Genomic DNA, 19,131 nt, shown 5'->3' on the forward strand with positions numbered 1-19,131 from the left:
GAAAGTATTCATTAGCAGCAGTAAAGTCATGCTGCCATCTTGCTGCTTACCCAAAATAACTCTAAGGAAGTACTGTAGAGTTCATTCTAGAATTATAACACAAGTGGCAGAAAAGACCTTTCAGATACGAGAAGCCGGCATGTGGTGGTCGCATTAATCTTTGTGTTCTCTAGAATGTGGATAATTCCCCTTTTTTCCGATAAAACATTACCTTGTCGCGTAATTGTATTGGATTAAATATATAAAGTCATACATAAAGACCGACATCGGAATATCGTACGCATAGATGTGCTCGCGGATAATGCGGCATTACAGGGGCTTCCATTAGTTCCTTTTGACATACTTTTGTATGAGTTACGAGCGAATTGCGGTCTGCGATGCACACGTCTTTCGATTCTCGTCCTTAATTCAAGCGTATCTGGATTAAAGCGAAATTCGTGACGTAGCATTTAGCGTTTCATCTATTTGAACTAAGATGGTGTGTTGATATTGGAATTATTGGCATTTAAAAAATAATAATAACGAAATTGATGAGAAGCAAATTTTGGAGTTTGAAAGCGTTCTTACGAAAGAAGTCTAACAAAATGTTCAATCTATACCAACACATGAAGTCCAACAACGAAGACAAGGAGCAAAAGGAACCAGAGACTACCGGGCACGACAGGTTCTATCAAGAACGTCCGAGAACCAGCTATAGGAAGAAGAAACGCCGCGGCGCCTGTAGACGGGCCCAATCTGCAGCCGAACTCAACCCTGAATCCATTGCGGCTGCTAATAAAAGGAATGCGTTTCGTATACGCTCCGTGTCCACAGATAGAGAAGAAAGTGAAGGTAATTAAACCTTTTTAAATCATGTATTTTCAATTAAGGAACATTAAAAAATAACTATTATTATACAATCATTAAAATGTGTCTGACTGAAAGTAATTAAAACATTGTTGCAGTCAAATTTACAATCTACAATCTGATTTCAGAAGTATTAGGTTTGCAGATGCAAATCTTTTTCTATAGTAGGCAAATAACTTCTACTTAGATGTTTCAAATTGAAATTGAATGCTAATATTCATTCATTGAGAGTCCAAAACGCTTTACCCCTGTTGCGTCAGCTGTTTTTTGCAAATTAACCCCCACAAACGAATACTATTTTCTATAACTGCCACATAAAATGAGTTTCGAAACTGTTATAACTTTACAATATCTTCATGTCATTTGAGTGAACTGTGTGCTTAGTGTGAGTTTTTTACTTTCTCGATAGCGTAAAAGTAACTCAAATTGGTATGCAGTTGAAACAGCGCTCCTAGCGGCAAACGTAGACAAACGTTCCAAATCCATACAAATTTTATTTAACTTTTACGGTGTCGAGAACGTTAAAAAATTCGCACTAAACGCATTGAACATATCAATGTGCATGCGTAATGCCCGGCGTATATTGGTAATTGCATTAGGTGTTGTAGACTAGAGATAAGTAGCAATAGGAATTTTGCACATACACAAATTTATCTCTTTCTGATCATTTATTAAAATGAAACCAGTAAAAGGTTCGAACCTGATTTTTCTCTCAACTATTTATAAATTGTTGGTGCGTATGAAAAATTCAGAAGTTTAATTAGAAAGGTGTTTGGTAAACTTCTGTTTGATTTTCCTGTATTTTTTTTTGTTTCGCTCACGGACGAAGGCCGAAAGCAAGAAGGAGAGGCATCCTCGTGCGCTTGTAGTTCAAGTACCTATCTACGTAATTTATTTTGATAATGAACTTCAGACCTACACACCTCTGCTGACTGCTTTTTTTCCCTACCTGTTCTAGTAACCTCGAGGGGTTATTCTAGATTGGCCGAGCTAGTAGGTGAGCTCACGGCGCTCAAACCTGATGATGTTGCTAACACAAACCCTACCAAGAGCCGTGCTTCGCAGAATATACCACCGAATCGGCAACGCGACCCACTGAGAAGATCCGGCGAGAAATTCGGTGGGCTGTATCTGTGGGTTGATTTACTCGTCGAACCCTTCGTCGTAAGCGACGGGTTCGACGAGAATGATGACCGGTGCTTTAGGTACCTAAAAGCAACGTTAGTGGATCGGGAGGATCCGCAATGACGTGTTTTGGGCAACGTGCACTATTCGATTTCAAAATCATATATTTCAATTGGGATATAGTAACACAATTTTTTCCATGGCCATGGAACGTAATGTTAAAATAATTTCTACAACCGATTCACAGAAGAGTCACACTCCCCTGGAAAAATTTACGATAATGTGATCTTAAATTTAATTTTTTACGATACGATGTTGCTTATTTTCTAATTTTATGCCTGGCTTTTTATTATTAACAATATGCGAATAATAAAAAGTACAACATATGTATAGACAATGTACCGCAGAAAATCCCAAAAAGTAAGGAAAATTTATAAAATTTTAGGGAAATTTTCGAAATTTTACTTGAGAACTAAATACAAGAATTAAGATTTCTTCAAACCTTAAGACGTTGATTAAGGGACCTAGATAAGTAAATCTAAGTGGAGTGTAAAGTCTGTTTTATTGCTGTTGTCCATTTACAACTGTAACTATTTAGATCGGATGCGCTAAGTTTCGTTTGTCTCTGTTTAAATAGTTATCATTATCACGCCACAGGAATAATTATAAAAACTTAAATATATTATATATAGTTGCCTAAAATAATAATAAAAAATTGAAGTGTCTATTTTATTGTACTTTTAGAAGAGAATTCTGAGCGTGCACCTCTCGTGGCACAGAAGATAGACTCCCTGGCGAAATTGCTGTTCAACAAATCCCTTATTGGCACGGGCTCTGGTAAATCATCTCCATCAGAACCGACAGCTTCGCCAAGGTAATATAGAATTTATAATAGGTGAATAAAGTTTCCCAAAAAAAATACTTAAACTAATAAGTGAAATAATAAGTATAGAATATATAATAAGTGGAATATAAATAGAAATGAAGAGAATATAATTGCAAATTTAGTTAAACCCTATCTCCCTTCATTTCCGAATTAGTGGCGAGCCATAATCGAAGAGGAGAACCAAGAGACCATGAAAAATGATTCTATCGATCAGTTTCACTTTACATATAGGTACATTCCGGCTTAATTTCAACCGTCTTAATTATAAGAAATGTCTTTGAGTTTTAAAGTTCTAAAATAAGTTCATAAAATGATAATCGGAAAAACCTCGTCCCATTTGCTAAATTCGCAGTGTTATCCGCGCCATGCGCAGTGATTTTAATGATTTGACAGCTGTCAAAAGAGAGAGCTGTCGGGTTAAGGGGCAATGGTATCCAACCTATTTACTATATAAATCAGAACCAGTGACCTAATACTAAAATGGTGATTCTCAATTTCACAGAGCTGGCGATCGTTCTATGGAAAATTCGGCTGCTCTAGCAATATGTACAGAATATTTGTCACAATCTTCAAGGTGAGTTGTTGAACAATCTTTAACTTATAACAGTATTACATTATTTGTTTTGTTTATAATCATTCACCACTTGCAAATTATTTGCCTTTCAACATTTTTGATTGTCCTACATACATAGAGGTACATCAAGTTTTATGATTTTATTAAAACAGTAGCGATCTGATTTTCAGATATGCTTTAATTTCTCAGCTCGGAGCGATTGGGTCACGACCGAATAAACATTGGTTTGCTATCCACGACAATTCCATTAAAACTGACAGACTGCTAACCCTGGTGAGTTCTTTAAGGCCAAACTAGCAAAGGAGTCATTTGTTCCATCCTTATGTTTATGCTTATTAAAGACGCGTATTTTTGAAAAACAGGTTACGTGTGTATTCCTGAATTAGTAATGGTCCAGTTTTTTAGGGTAGTGGGGTCAGGGAACAATATTCTGAACCACCAGCACACGTTCCTTGCGTCACACACAGCTCGATAGTTCTACTGATGGCGAAAATTTACACAATAATAGCAAAAATAAAATACAGCACATCCTCATCCCTAGCATGGCAGATGCGTGAACACATAGTACTCGTATTCACTTCATTCCCCATAAATGAGGTGAAATAGATTTTTATTTGACAAATTAAGCATATTTTTCAAATTAAATTATCAAAGATTTAACACTAGCGCGACGAACGCGTTAAGGCACACATGCAGAAATCATGGGATTTTGAACCACATTGTCATTTTCGATCAAAAATGGATTCTTTTTGATATTCTTAGGCGATTATCATGTTGGTTAGATCCTGGTTCGGCACCTAGACAATGTCTCAAACGAAAACTTACTTCTAAAAAACTCATGGTCAGTGATTGATGGTCTAGTGCCGGTATAATTCATCACAACTTTTTACCAAATGACACCGGTATTACTGCGAACGTGCATTGTGAGAAACTGGACCTAATGATGGAGATGCTCGCGAATCTCCGGTCAGTCATGGTTAATGGCTCGTCCTCGCTGTTCCTACATGACAACGATCGACCTCATACCGCACAACAAAGCTTGTAAACTACAAGAGCTAGAGTTGGAAGTTTTGCGTCATCCACCGTACTGTTACACGCTGGGGTTCGGGATAAATAAAAATTCTACTGAATTACAAATTAAAAACTGTATTAGCACTTAAAACACTTCACAAACACTTTAAAATTCTCAATTCACTTCTTTCACTTCGCTTCAGGTGATCCGTTCACTGTTTCGCTAGTTCCGATTACTAATTGACTGCGATGCGATCTCTGCAACGCTTTTATAGTCGAGACGAAGTCCCTACAATTATCGAGAATATTCCACACAAGTCGAACATTGTGTGTTTCCGCTATCTGACAATAGATGGCGTTGTACTTCTCGAGCGTTCTAGACGCTACTAGATTCTTCGATATTCGTTCGGCTATTTAGCGATAGATGGCGTTACTCTTACCTGTGTAACAGTACTTACAAGACTTTTCGTCGACTTCTTCTACTTTTTTAACAGTTAGGACAACTTCTCGACAGGGTAAAAATTCAATACTTGAGAGTAATACAGAATGCTTTTGAAAAGTTTATTGGCTCCTGTACATCTGAACAGGGCATTGAAAAATTACTACTGCACTAACAGAGAAGCTCAGTTACTAGGGATTCCGCTAGGGTTGCCGGTATATACTTATTTTTAAACATTTTTTTTCAGATGCCTCTAACAAATAAATGCCCGATAGAACAGGGCGACCGTTCTAAAGCCCTGATAATGGAATTATTTCGGGCCCTCCACCATCCATATATATATCCAGTACTTGACCTGGAAATGTGTAATGGACACGCACTGACCGTCTTACCATTTAATGCCAGGGGGAGTCTGAAAGATCTTATTTATAAGGTAGGAGAAAATATTAAAATTGAATACAGTAGCAGTTACTTTGTTTCCATTATAGCAAGTATTTTGATAAACTTATTATTATTTTGAACACTTTAAATATTTTCGATTCACGTGTGTCCTAATATAGCAATACAAAGTTCTCAGTCAAAATCGCTCAACATTTGACAGGTGTCAAAAATGATATGTGCCAAAGTTTACCTACTGTTACTAGTTTGCTGGTGGTGGACCGTGGACCTCTTGTGAGTCCGCGCGGGTAGGTACCACCACCCTGCCTATTTCTGCCGTGAAGCAGTAATGCGTTTCGGTTTGAAGGGTGGGGCAGCCGTTGTAACTATACTTGAGACCTTAGAACTTATATCTCAAGCTGGGTGGCGCATTTACGTTGTAGATGTCTATGGGCTCCAGTAACCACTTAACACCAGGGGGGCTGTGAGCTCGTCCAACCACTTCAGCAATAAATAAAAAAACCTCGTCTTCGAACAGGTTTACTGGTACGGTACTAGATAAAATTGTTTTGTGTCAAAATTGTCCATTCATATTAGTTGGCCTGTATAAATTTTAAACTGTTTGCATCAGAGTACTTGGAATGACGAGTACGCCCGCAAGTGCGGCTCGTTGGGCACGGGGCTCCCGGCGTGGCAGGTGGCGAGGTTTGGGCGACAGATGCTGGAAGGCCTCCTCTTTCTAAAGGAGAAGGGTTTTCCGCCCTTCCGACATCTACACTCGGGCAACGTTGTCGTGCAGAACGGGGTTGCACGGTGCGTACTCAATATTTTCAATAAATAATATTAGATATATACAAAATGGTGTTAATGATCGAATGACGTCTTTGATTGTTCAACCAGTATATGTGGATTGGAGAACACGTTGATCGGGGCCCTCCCGCGGTGTCCCATAGCGTTGGCCGCCCAGCTGGAGGTCGTGGAGGCTCTGTCCCTCGGACACGTGCTGTTTGAGATGTGTGCCGGCACTGAGATCGACCTCGCTCTGTTGCCCGATCTCACGCCGACGTATCCGAACGTAATCAACCTCTGTATTTGGTTATGTAGTTTATTAGCAAGCTAGCATATAACAATCGCTCTCATGTACTTCCTGGTAACAGCTGCCGCCAATGTTGGTCAAGGTTGGTACATGAAAATCGCTCGGATGCAGTTACTGGTAACATCCGCCTCTAATGTTGGCCAAGGTTAATACATGAAAATCGCTCTCATGCGCTTTCTGGTAACAGCCGCCGTCAATGTTGGCCAAAGCTATCGTGCGAAAGATCGCAGCTTTAAGCAACAAAACGATCCAGTTTTAACAATTTTGTTGCGTAACAACCCATTATCATTCTCTTGCCCTTCTCCCAGTCACTTGGGATCGGCGCAACATGTTTTGTCCTTAGATACTCCTCTATCATATACATACTATTTTATTGCTCACTCCCCTCTTCGCAATCTATCCATTTCTTCTTAGGAGTACCTCTTCCTCTAACAAACCAAAAAGTACATAAAGTTAAAGAAAAAAATGTCGATTGACAAAAACAAGAGAAAATAACACTGAATATTATTCTTCTTACTCTTATTCTTCTATAGACGAGCTGGCTATTCATTTGGTAAATGGGCCTAGGAGTACGTGAAAGAATGACGACTAGTCTCTAGAAAAATCCAGTTTGAGCTTAGTAGATATCATTAGATTAATTAATATAGTAAGTATAGATATAGATAGAAGTATAGTTTAAATAAGTAGTAAGTATAGTAATTAGATACGCTTCACATAATCAGCATATCATAGCACGAGCGTTTCTCACTGTGCTTAGTGCGAGTTTTTTTAACTTCTCGATCGCGTAAAAGTTAACTTACATTTGTATGGAGTTGGAACGTTTGCCTACGTTTGCCGCTAGGGGCGCTGTGCCGACTCCATACAAATCGTACTGTAATGTACACACGCTGTAATGTTCTAATGAATTGTCCAGGTCGTCGAGATCATCGAACAGATCTTCGGTCCGCGGACCCCGACGCTGCACGAGCTGCTCCTCTGTGAGCTGTTCCGGAAGATCGACCTTCGCGAGATGAAGGGATCTTGCTTACCGGTAACGTCATTAAGAAACAACTTTATGTAACTTTGTACTGCACTAATATCTTCCCGAAGCAAGATGAAGATTAAGTAATATAATAACGAGTACGTTGACAAGGAAACGGAATTGAAAATATAGATTTTAATTGAATGTTTTTTTTTGGGTTCTATCAGTGTACTTGAGCGAGTTTTTAACAGCGCCCCTAGCGGCAAACGTAAACTAACGTTCTAACTCCATACAAATTTGAGTTAACTTTTACGCTATCGAGAACGTTAAGAAACTCGCATGCATAAGTGAGCGTCAGCACTACCAGAGCGTATAGACAACACACGCGAATGTCGCCACTCACCTTCATATTACTCCGAAGTGTCAATTATATCGTAACTTTTTTGTACTGCCGGATTCTTTTTTTTTTTTTTTTAACAATCACGCCACGTTAACTGGTCCCGTGATAAGTTCGTAAAGAACTTGTGTTACAGGTACCAGGTAACGGATATAAATGTAACATTTTTATTATACACATACATATATTTAATATACATCCATAACCGTGGAAAAGACATTTATATTTATCATACAAATATCTTCCCTTGGCGGGATTCGAACCCGCGACCCCCTTGTGTAGTAACCATGTCACTTACCACTACACCAGACGGCCGTTACTGTCCCGTACTGTAACTGTCACCCCCCGTAACTGTCCCTTCAGACCGGAACGCATAACTGCTTCGTGATAGAAATAAGCAGAATGGTAGCCACCGCCACTAATGGAGCGTCCGCCATACTTTGCCAAAAGGATAAGAAAGAGAGTCTTCGACTAATCGTTTTTTTTTGTGTTTTTATTGTGATGTATCAGAAGGACAGTGTTCGTCAGTATAGTTTCAAAACATACATTTTTACTGGTGGTAGGACCTCTTGTGAGTTTGCATAGGTAGCTACCATCACCCTGGCTATTTCTGCCGTGAAGCAGTAATGCGTTTCGGTTTGAAAGGTGGGGCAGCTGTTGTAACTATACTTGAGACCTTAGAACTTATATCTCAAGGTGGGTGGCGCATTTACTTTGTAGATGTCTATGGGTTCCAGTAACCACTTCACACCAGGTTGGCTGTGAGCTCGTCCACCCATCTAAGCAATAAATAAAAAAAGAGTGAATTACCCAGGGCTTAAGTGTTTACTATAACCACATTCCCCTGGTAGAACTTCAGCCAGCGTTTGTCCCGGTCGTGCCTCTCTCTGCTGGGCGAGGTGGCGCGGCGACAGCCCGGGGCCGCGCGCCGCTCCCGCCCCGCCTCCCCCGCCTCACCCGCCACCCCCGCCACCCCGCCGGCCAGACGGTAATGTCTCCGTATACTACTATTGTAAAGTTATTTTATAGTGAACGAAATAATTCCATCCGAAGCCGTAGCGGCTAACTTTAATATTGCGTGAGATCGTCCATGAGTTAATTATTTTGTATATTTCTAGATGGTAAGAAGAGTGCCCTACAAACTGAAGGCCCTCCTGATGTATAATTGTTACAGGAGCTACCCACCTTGAGACATGAGATCGATATCTCAATTGTATGGTATAACGGCAAACTAAAACATTTGACAAATTCACGTTAGAAATAGGTAAGATGTTTTTTTCCCTATCTGGGAGACTAAGAAGCTTCACGTGGATGGGTAGGTGAGCTCACGGCTCACTTGAGCTCAACCTGATAGAATTTGCTAACATTGGCCCTGGCTAGAGCTTCGCAGAATCTACCACCAGATCGAAATCGCAATCCACTGGAAAATCCGGTGAGAAACTCAGTGGCCATGGATGGTAGTATCTTTCTCTCTCTCTCTCTCTCTCTCTCTCTCTGTCTCTCTCTCTGTCTCTCTCTTTCTGTCTCTCTCTCTCTCTCTCTCTCTCTATAGTATACTAAGCCTGTTTAGATATCGAATGACTAAACTCATTATAATATTTGCAAGATTTCTTATGAATATTGGAGAGGAACAATCAGTATGATTAAATATGCGTGGGGCTCGAACTATACGAAATAAATAAATAATAGAAGCGAATACTAAAAGGGAGCCTTCGACTACTCACAAATCGTTGTGATAATTTATTAATATCGCATTAACTTGCCTTTTCCAGGAGGCATTTTCCCGTTGAGCAAGACTTCGCTGAAGAGTGGCAGTGGTGATCAGAAATTTAATTGGATAATTTTGTTTTCTTTTTTTATTCTTTCATTGGAGCAATATTAATAGTAATGTTTTGTTATAAAATTATTAATAAAAATAATTATCGGTCATGATGGTTTTTATTGTAAATCTGCTGTTTTATCAGGTAGAAAAACTATGTGCTACGGAATACCTACTGATCGATTAATTCAATAAAATCTCTCAAAATAAATACTGGCAGAACTGCTTACACCACATTTAGTGAGTTCTCGTATGTATTAATAAAATTTCAATTGCATCGGTGTTTTAACTTTCAAACTAAGCACCATAGATAATAAATACACTTAATCTATACTAATATATAAACCTGCAGTGGTTTTTACGGATGTTCCGTTATAACTACTGGACCATGCATCCGATTGATTTGAAACTTGGTATCCATGTACAATATACATGTACTTAATGGATAGGCTAATATTTATATGAGTGTTGGACTGCTTAATAATAATGACAATAAATAATAATGTTAATTTTAAATACCCAGCGAAGCGGGTGAGTACGGCTAGTATTTTATATAAATACCTACTTACATGGTTGTTTCGCGCCAAAAGTAACGACTTTAGTAAACAACTGTAATTCAGCTCGCAACCGATAGATTCTTACTTCAGATCAAAATTAAGGAGGCTTAGGAATTTACGACTTATTTGACACATCGTTGGATATGTGTTGGCATTATTACTATAGACTTATTATATTTGGCAGGCCGGAATCGCTTTCCTGAGCGCCATTTTAAATCAACCTTTTTCTTATTGACAACAGTCAATGCGAACTGACAATTCTCAAAATAGTAGGCATAGATTATACACTTAAAAAAATTAAAATGCGAAATGAAACAAACACATTTAAATATTAAAATTTGCAATGGGCGATCAGAATAAACCAAAACCCAAAACAATACCTAAATGGCTGAACTTTGTCATCGGAGGCACAAGCGGGTGAGTTAAATTTTTTCCCAATATGAAAAACGTAAGCTAATTATTTTTAATACATAACGTAGCCGGTTGGCTAAAATGTTAGCCGCAGATACGGATGAAATATGTTTTAAAACTTTTAAAAACACGCGCTTAAATAGCTAGATAAAACTAACAATTAATTTCTGTTTTTTAATCTTTTAACAAATTGACTGCCATGTAGCCTGTAGGTCACCGGTCCCCTACGCGGCACATTCAAGTTATCATGTCGTATTCTGCTACTAAGCGCCTGGATTGCCTAACTTTGCCTTCTTTTGTTTGTTAAAGTACGTAATAGTCTTTTAGGTCATTTAGAAATAGTTCTCGGTATCTTCGGATTTGTCTTTCCCAGAGTCTACTAAATATTCCGGCGCTTTATTAACTTTGGTCACAGTTAGCTCCAAGCACGGTCGCAGCAGAACTAAATAATTGTAAACAATGCTTAGTGCTTCAATTCCAGCTATTGAGAGGTACGGCACCGTCACTTGCGTAATTACGAATCTGTAAGCTAACAAAAACGTCTCGGGTCATTTTGACCAAACCCCCAAGACGCCGGGGTAAGAATATCGAAGAGCGATATAATTACTTCAGTGCGCCGCGTAGGACACCGGTGACCTACTTGGCAGTCGACGTGTTAATGGTTTGGTCAGGATGTTAAAGCGAAATTATAAAATTATTGTAGTGTCGTCGGTGCTTTATGCAAGCAAAAGTTTTAAAGTTAATCAGACGTCTTGAAGTAGATGAAAATGATTATACAAAATTTCGTTACGCACAAACACAAACTAACCATGCTAATAAATGTTAAAAACGTCCCGACCCGTACACATCTAATGTAAATACTAATCGTGAAAAGCTTGTAAATGATTGCTGAATGGTAGATTATGTATATTTCTGCCGCGAAAAAGTGACGTGATTGCAAGGTTGGTACGTCAGACCATTCAGAGTGTAATAACGTTGAGGCTTTGCAATCATTTCACAAAGCACTGTGGTCGGCTCCAACGGCTACCAAATTAAAGATTCGTGGGTTAATTTTCAGCAAACAAAGAGTACTCCGCAAGACATAACGTACATACCCTTTATCTTTGACTTACACAGTGAATCACAAGAAGTAACCTGCCTATTATTTCATCAGCTCCCTCGTCAGCAGTCGGCCCAATATTCACCTCTGTCGAATATATCCCACGATCCAATCCATACGAAATCTGATTATCCTATTTTGTAACTAAATTTAATTCATGAAAATATTAACGGTAAAATACCTAGACTGAAACAGTCATTCCTTTTGCTTCTAACTATTGGGTGAATTCATGTTCAAAACTACATTTGATTATCGTTCTGATCCGAAAAGAATGATGTCGACCTGCTTCGTCCAACCGGCGGATTTGGTGAAAACACGGATGCAACTGATGGGCCCGGCGGGGAAGAAGGTATCCACGTTAGCAGTGGCCCGCGAGGTCGCTCGGAAGGAAGGGGTGCGTGGCTTCTACAGAGGGCTCACGGCCGCGCTGTTCCGACAAGCCACTTACACCACGGGCAGAATGGGCTGCTTCAACTCTTTGTTGGAGTACTACAAGAGGTTCGTTTAACACTAGGGTTAATTGAATAAATATATAATATATATTACCTACTTGTGGTAGGACCTCTTATGAGTCCGCGCGGATAGGTACCACCGCCCTGCCTATTTCTGCCGTGAAGCAGTATTGCGTTTCGGTTTGAAAGGCGGGGCAGCCGTTGTAACTATACTGAGACCTTAGAACTCTTATCTAAAGGTGGGTGGCGGCATTTACGTTATAGGTGTCTATGGGTTCCGGTAACCACTTAACACCAGGTGGGCCGTGAGCTCGTCCACCCATCTAAGCAATAAAAAAAAAACAAAAAAAACGAGATTTAACCGTAGCACTTTGTTTTGATGAAAAATCATACAATGTTGTCGATACATCGACACGTTGAATAATGTCGTTACAGTACCTATGGTGGAACTCCGAATTTTGCAACTAAAATCTGCTTGGGCATGGTAGCTGGTGGCGTGGGCGCGTTCGCCGGCACTCCGGCTGAAGTGGCCCTCGTACGGATGACGGCCGACGGACGTCTGCCCAAAGAACAGAGGAGGAATTATACGAACGTTTTCAATGCCCTTGGAAGGTTAAACATAATCTTCTTATATCTATATATGTATATATAAAAATGAATTGCTGTTCGTTAGTCTCGCTAAAACTCGAGAACGGCTGGACCGATTTGGCTAATTTTGGTCTTGAATTATTTGTGGAAGTCCAGAGAAGATTTAAAAGTTAGATAAATATAAAAATGCTCGATATTACATAAAAATAACAATTTATTTTTTCCTTTGATGTGTCCCCCGTCGGACGGATTCCTTTTCTTTGTTTTAAGTTTATTTTAAACAGAAGTTTTGGTCTTATATTTATTGATTGAGGCACTACGAAATCTGCCGGGTCAGCTAGTTTAAAATAATTATCGCACAAGATGAGGTCTTAATGACAAATAACAAGCGATTTGTTCCTTGAACCCAAAACTGCCTTCTAATTGCACGGTACTGAGCCACCTTCCATAGATCGTAATTCCTCGCCGGATCTTCTCAGTGGGTCGCGATTCCAATCCGGTAGTAGATTCATTCGCGAAGCAGCTGCTCTTGAGTTGTTAGGTCTCCTTCGGAGGCGCTCGGGCAGTTGTTAGCAAATCCCACCCCTCTTGGCTGAGCCTTTGCTTGCCCACCTGTCCTGGTGAAACTGGAAAAGCCTCCGGACCAGGAGTAATCATTTAATCATAAAAAAAAAGATCGTTATTCCACCGAGTTTGAGGGTGTCCTGCGCTACCTTTGCCAATTCGCGGTCTCCACTCAAGAACACGTTTACCCCAAAGATTTACTCGGTTCTCTGGCTAATATGGCCAGCCCATTGCCACTTATCTTCTTACACACCTAAGCCACGAAAATTTTGAGCGTGGCTTAGGTAAATAAAAATGTTTGTGTGTGCGTAATTTTCATTTATCAGGATCACAAGAGAAGAAGGTATTACAGCGTTATGGCGCGGCGCTGGGGCCACTATAACCAGAGCTATGGTGGTGAATGCGGCTCAGCTCGGGACATATGCACAAGTACCCAGACTGCCTTTTATTGTGTAGCGGGTAGTTATCAAAGAATACAAGCTATTTGACAGATGCCCAAGATATGTTGTGTATAAGCCGCGCCAATAAAAAACCGAATCGAAAATGGCGTCTATGTACCTGCACTGACAGCTGGTAGAGTCAACAAATAAAAAGAAAGATAGAAAGAAAAAGTTGTTTATTATAAAAAAATATAAACAAACAAATGAGAATGTATTTTACTTTAGTTTATGCCCTGGCAGAGGCAGAGGTGTCTCATTTGGGATGCAACTTGCGTAGACACTTTTGCTGCCAGTCATCTAAGTCGCACAACTCGAAAGTGAAAACTAAAACTCTAACTCAACAACAACGTCAAAACTGATATTTTTTTGCATGCAGTACGCGCCGTGTGCGACTAAAGACAGCAATAGTTTAGAGTGAGAGCGCATGGTCGCCGCCGCCATTTTAGATTTGTTACTTTATTGGCGCGGCTTTTATACTTTTAGTTTTGAATTACATTGGCGACTAAAGTAGAATTTTTGGAACACATCTATTAATGTAGATGGATAAACGACCTCACGACCTAACAAGGTCGAGACCATAGACAACCAGTTCATAGCATGGAAGCCGTCTCCGACCTTAACTCGGGGTTTTTCATGCATTGGAACAACCATTTTCTAGATTCCATACGAGAAGTATAAAAATTGAACTTCTTAGGCTCGAGAAGCTCTGCTTCCGTCAATGGGAGAAGGCATATTCTTACATTTCTGTGCTTCAATGATCTCCGGCCTGGTGACAAGTGCTGCTTCCTTGCCTGTTGATATCGTCAAAACAAGGCAAGTTTCTTAGGTTTTATTGTTATAAAATCAAACATTTTTCAAATTATTCAAGAGTGGCCAAGGAATGGGCAAGGAAAAATATTTCGTCAACGATATTTTGTGTCACATCCCTAGCCTCCAGTCTTTTAATCGATAAACATCTCGTTCTGACAGTCTTAACTTGCCCGGATGTTCTTTTTCATAAGGTCATACATAGTACTCACAAAGTATGCGGAACACAGTTTATACTTCCGCTTTGGAGAGCATAAAAATAGAGCCGTCAGTCACGTCTATTTTGTGAAGATGCCTTCGGTGGTATCCTTAGCTGACCCAACATATATTTAAGACTATTTCTAGTCTGAGGGTGTTGCCAATATTACTAAGCATAAAACCCTTTCAACGCCTTAGGAATAAGTGTATCTACAACACACGGACAGGCCGATAAATATAGAGAGATATAAGTTCTAAGGTCTCAAATGTAGTTACAATGGCTGCCCTGCCCTTCAAGCCGAAACGCATTACTGCTTCACAGCAAAAATAGGCAGGGCGGTGGTACCTAGCCGTGCGGACCTACGAGAAGTCCTACCACCAGTAATTTTGCGGGTTTTTATGTTTATTACACGATGATAATTAAACAAGTGTATATTTACCCGCAGAGTGCAGAACGCGGCAAAAGGCACAGGTCAAGTGACAGTGCTCCTGAGCATTATCAAGAACGAGGGTGTGTTCGCTTTGTGGAGAGGTTTCTTGCCGACATACGCCAAGATTGGACCACACACTGTCTTAACATTTATATTCATGGAACAACTCAACTCTTTGTATTTCAAAATGGCTTGATTTCGTTTTAATCATAGTGAGTGCAAATCGATTTTCCAGCGACCGTGATTCACTAGTGTGATAATAATTTCCAGCTTAATTGTAAAGCGAATCAGTTATGAACTGTGTACTTAATGGTAGGTAGCGGCTTGGCTCTGTCCCTGGCATTGCTGGCGTCCATGAGCGACGGTAACCAGTAATAAATACCATCAGGTGGCCGTGTGCTCGTCTGCCTACAAAGGCAATAAAAAATAATTGTGCTTACGGTCTCCAATCCAATGTATTCTACTTTATAGTATACATTCTTCTCATTGTCCTTATCACACTTCACGTGAAGTCGACACAGGATGTCCTTCTTTCCCATTCAGGATCATGATACGTCATCTCTGCACTCGCCCACCCTTCGCTGGCATATCTTCTATCACACGGCCGATCCAAGTCTTTCTAAGACACCCCCTCCTCTAATTTACATGACCATGTAATGTACATTGACGCTGACAAAGGCGGCAAGCGCATGTCCCTCTGATGACGTAGATAAAGCTGTTTTTTTTTATTGCCCTTGCAGGCAGACCAGCGTACGGCCCACCTGATGGTGAGTGGTTACCGTCGCCCATTGACTTCAGCAATGCCAGGGGCGGGGCCAAGCCGCTGCTTACCGCTTAATACTCTCCACAAGCCTCGTTTGAAGAAAGACATGTCATAGCGCTCGGGAAACACTGTGGAGGGGCTCATTCCAAAGCCCTAAGACTGGTAACTGAGACTGGACTGGTAACTAAGAAAATGTATTTGGAAAAATAGTACATGATTACAAAATAGTACATGTGTGACGCGTCGTTTGTTCGCCGTCCGTATTACTTTTGTGTGTTAGTTTTGTGAAAGGCGTCGTCATATTATTGTGAAAGGCGTCGTCATATTATTCATCATACGTCAAACATATCGTGTCTTTAGATCAACTACATAATATATTAATTACGGAAATTGTTTTTTTTTTAAACCATAATTTATTTTTACGATAAAAAGATCGAACACGACTTTTTTACGACTTTTGAAATGTTTTTACATTTATATTCACCCACGTGATTTATTTGATTGTTAACTTTTTTTTTAAATATTGAAAAATCAGTCCTTACTTTTAACAAATGATTTGTTACGATAATGTTTTGTATAAATAAAACTATTTTTTTTATATCTTGTTAATATTTTATTTATAAATTATTATCTATCACACAGCCCGATCGGTGTTAATATTAAGATCCCGAATAGTTTCACAAGCCTTTATACTAATTCAAAGTCAAACCCATTTCCCCTCTAATATAATAAAGTAGCTAGAGAAAATGTTTTCCAAATTGCTAATTAACTTTATTATGAACTAAAAGATGGTAATGTTAACATAATTTATAAGTAAGTACTTTCACGTACAAAATTTTATTTTCATTGTTATAAATACCATTATTTATTTAAGACTAGCGACCCGCCCTCGCTTCGCTTCGGAAACTGTAATTTATTATTGATTTCTCCACTATTTAATGGATGTTATTATAAATATAAACCTTGCTCTTCAATCACTTCATCTATTTAAAAAAACCGCATCAAAATCCGTTGCGTATTTTTAAAGATTTAAGCATACATAGGGATATAGGGACAGAGAAAGCGACTTTGTTTTATACTATGTAGTGATGTTCCTACCACGATTTTTTGCTTCAATGAGAAGCCGATATTTCAGCGCTGTTGCAAGCGCCACGATCAGTTATATTGTCGGGGCGAGCCCTCGGATTTCTAGGGTAACCAGAAACGGACTAGAAAGAGAGTAGGCAGATTTTTCTGCTCCTAACATTCTACCCGAGATATTGTCCAGCCGTGATAATAGGGCGCTTGTGACAGAATCGAAACATCGAGAACTTAACAATACTAAAAATCGTTTCGAAAACCGGTTAAATATAGTACCTATTTATTTAATGTACATTAATTCAACAGTTGAAAACAATTAAATTTATATTAACGTAGCTATTGGTAAAAAAATTCAGTATGAGAATAAAAAATATTAAAATACCTTCATACGCACTATTATGTGCTAAATACATAATTTTATTTATCTCACTTTCCTGACCACGAAATCTGTTAGAAAAAATTAAGTAATGAGATATATACCCTATTTTAGTCAATCTACGTTATATGCCACGGTAGGGGTAACAAAATATTACATCGCCATTTTATTTTATTGTTTACTAGCTGACCCGGCAGACTTCTTAGTGCCTCAATCGATAAATAAAAGACCAAAACTTTTGTATAAAATAAACTTAAAACAAACAAAAGGAATCCGTCCGACGGTGGATACATCAAAGGTAAAACAATTTTTTTTAATTCCGAGCATTTTCATATTTATTTTAAACCTTTTAAACCTTCTCTGGACTTCCATAAATCATTCAAGACCAAAATATGCCAAATCGGTCCAGCTCAAGTTTTAGCGAGACTAACGAATAGCAATTCATTTTTATATATATGTCGGCGCAAATATGACTATTTACCTACTGATCATCAACTAATTACTCTGTCATAAGAAATTGATGTTAAACAGTCCCTTTTATTGTAATTTCAATACTTTAAAATCTTGTAAACACGCTCACGTGTTTAATACTTGTAAACACGCTGACGTGTACGAAGTCCTATAAATACGGCCGTGCTGTCTAGCGTTTAGTCATTCGTGTCCGAGCCGTAGTACAGTTCGGATCTCTCTGTAACGTTGTTATGCTTCTCGTGCAATATACGCAGTTCTCGTGAAGTTTTGTTTTGGAAGCCCAAACATGAGTCATCGTCGAGAACTTAATGACCGTGACGTCAGCAATGGTGACGTCACACTTTTTAAAAACATTCCTTCAGCGTTTCTCCTCCGTCATCAGAAGTGGGATCACATGCCGCCTCCGCTCAGCAACAACCTGGAGACCATTTAACCATATCGGCGGAAGAAGACTACCCTCCAGCAACAGCCGATGAGCCTATACATCTACTTCACAAATCAGCATGGTCGAGCAACAAAATCAACACTCAAAGATAAGTTTTTATATTTGATTACCAAAATTACACCACAACATAAGTACCACAGTGTACGCCTCAACAAATAGTACCACAGTGTACGCCTCGGCAAAAGTACCACAGTGTACGCCTCGGCAAAAGTACCACAGTGTACGCCTCGGCAAAAGTACCACAGTGTACGCCTCGGCAAAAGTACCACAGTGTACGCCTCGGCAACAGTACCACAGTGTACGCCTCGGCAAAAGTACCACAGTGTACGCCTCGACAAAAGTACCACAGTGTACGCCCACTACATAAGTACCACAGTGTACGCCCACTACATAAGTACCACAGTGTACGCCCACTACATAAGTACCACAGTGTACGCCCACTACATAAGTACCACAGTGTACGCCCACTACATAAGTACCACAGTGTACGCCCACTACATAAGTACCACAGTGTACGCCCACTACATAAGTACCACAGTGTACGCCCACTACATAAGTACCACAGTGTACGCCCACTACATAAGTACCACAGTGTACGCCCACTACATAAGTACCACAGTGTACGCCCACTACATAAGTACCACAGTGTACGCCCACTACATAAGTACCACAGTGTACGCCCACTACATAAGTACCACAGTGTACGCCCACTACATAAGTACCACAGTGTACGCCCACTACATAAGTACCACAGTGTACGCCCACTACATAAGTACCACAGTGTACGCCCACTACATAAGTACCACAGTGTACGCCCACTACATAAGTACCACAGTGTACGCCCACTACATAAGTACCACAGTGTACGCCCACTACATAAGTACCACAGTGTACGCCCACTACATAAGTACCACAGT

The 19,131-nt window shown here is 39.7% G+C and overlaps 2 protein-coding genes across 2 annotated transcripts; both read left to right on the forward strand.

The window, feature by feature from the left end:
* Positions 1-91: 91 nt before the first annotated feature.
* LOC101746797 (slowpoke-binding protein) lies at positions 92-9,642 on the forward strand. Its single transcript, XM_021346815.3, has 10 exons — positions 92-831; positions 2,716-2,845; positions 3,360-3,431; positions 3,602-3,704; positions 5,129-5,314; positions 5,891-6,072; positions 6,160-6,334; positions 7,269-7,385; positions 8,565-8,701; positions 9,486-9,642. The coding sequence occupies exons 1-10, from the start codon at positions 531-533 to the stop codon at positions 9,532-9,534; spliced, it is 1,452 nt and encodes a 483-aa protein (XP_021202490.2). The 5' UTR covers positions 92-530; the 3' UTR covers positions 9,535-9,642.
* A 659-nt stretch (positions 9,643-10,301) lies between these two features.
* LOC101746657 (mitochondrial 2-oxoglutarate/malate carrier protein) lies at positions 10,302-16,442 on the forward strand. The gene is made up of 6 exons (XM_004924397.5): positions 10,302-10,506; positions 11,870-12,097; positions 12,487-12,663; positions 13,530-13,632; positions 14,338-14,456; positions 15,095-16,442. The coding sequence occupies exons 1-6, from the start codon at positions 10,433-10,435 to the stop codon at positions 15,273-15,275; spliced, it is 882 nt and encodes a 293-aa protein (XP_004924454.1). The 5' UTR covers positions 10,302-10,432; the 3' UTR covers positions 15,276-16,442.
* Positions 16,443-19,131: the final 2,689 nt, after the last annotated feature.

This window comes from Bombyx mori, chromosome 3, assembly GCF_030269925.1.
Source record: "Bombyx mori chromosome 3, ASM3026992v2".
In the NCBI taxonomy this organism is placed as follows: Eukaryota; Metazoa; Arthropoda; class Insecta; order Lepidoptera; family Bombycidae; genus Bombyx; species Bombyx mori.

Excerpts from the sequence above, each read along its gene's own strand:
- LOC101746657 (XM_004924397.5), top strand. The coding sequence starts at position 10,433 with ATGGGCGATCAGAATAAACCAAAACCCAAAACAATACCTAAATGGCTG. Across the intron at positions 12,098-12,486 it reads TTGTTGGAGTACTACAAGAG|TACCTATGGTGGAACTCCGA; the intron begins GTTCGTTTAACA and ends ATGTCGTTACAG. Across the intron at positions 13,633-14,337 it reads AGCTCGGGACATATGCACAA|GCTCGAGAAGCTCTGCTTCC; the intron begins GTACCCAGACTG and ends TGAACTTCTTAG.
- LOC101746797 (XM_021346815.3), top strand. The coding sequence starts at position 531 with ATGAGAAGCAAATTTTGGAGTTTGAAAGCGTTCTTACGAAAGAAGTCT. Across the intron at positions 2,846-3,359 it reads GAACCGACAGCTTCGCCAAG|AGCTGGCGATCGTTCTATGG; the intron begins GTAATATAGAAT and ends TCAATTTCACAG. Across the intron at positions 3,432-3,601 it reads TATTTGTCACAATCTTCAAG|ATATGCTTTAATTTCTCAGC; the intron begins GTGAGTTGTTGA and ends TCTGATTTTCAG.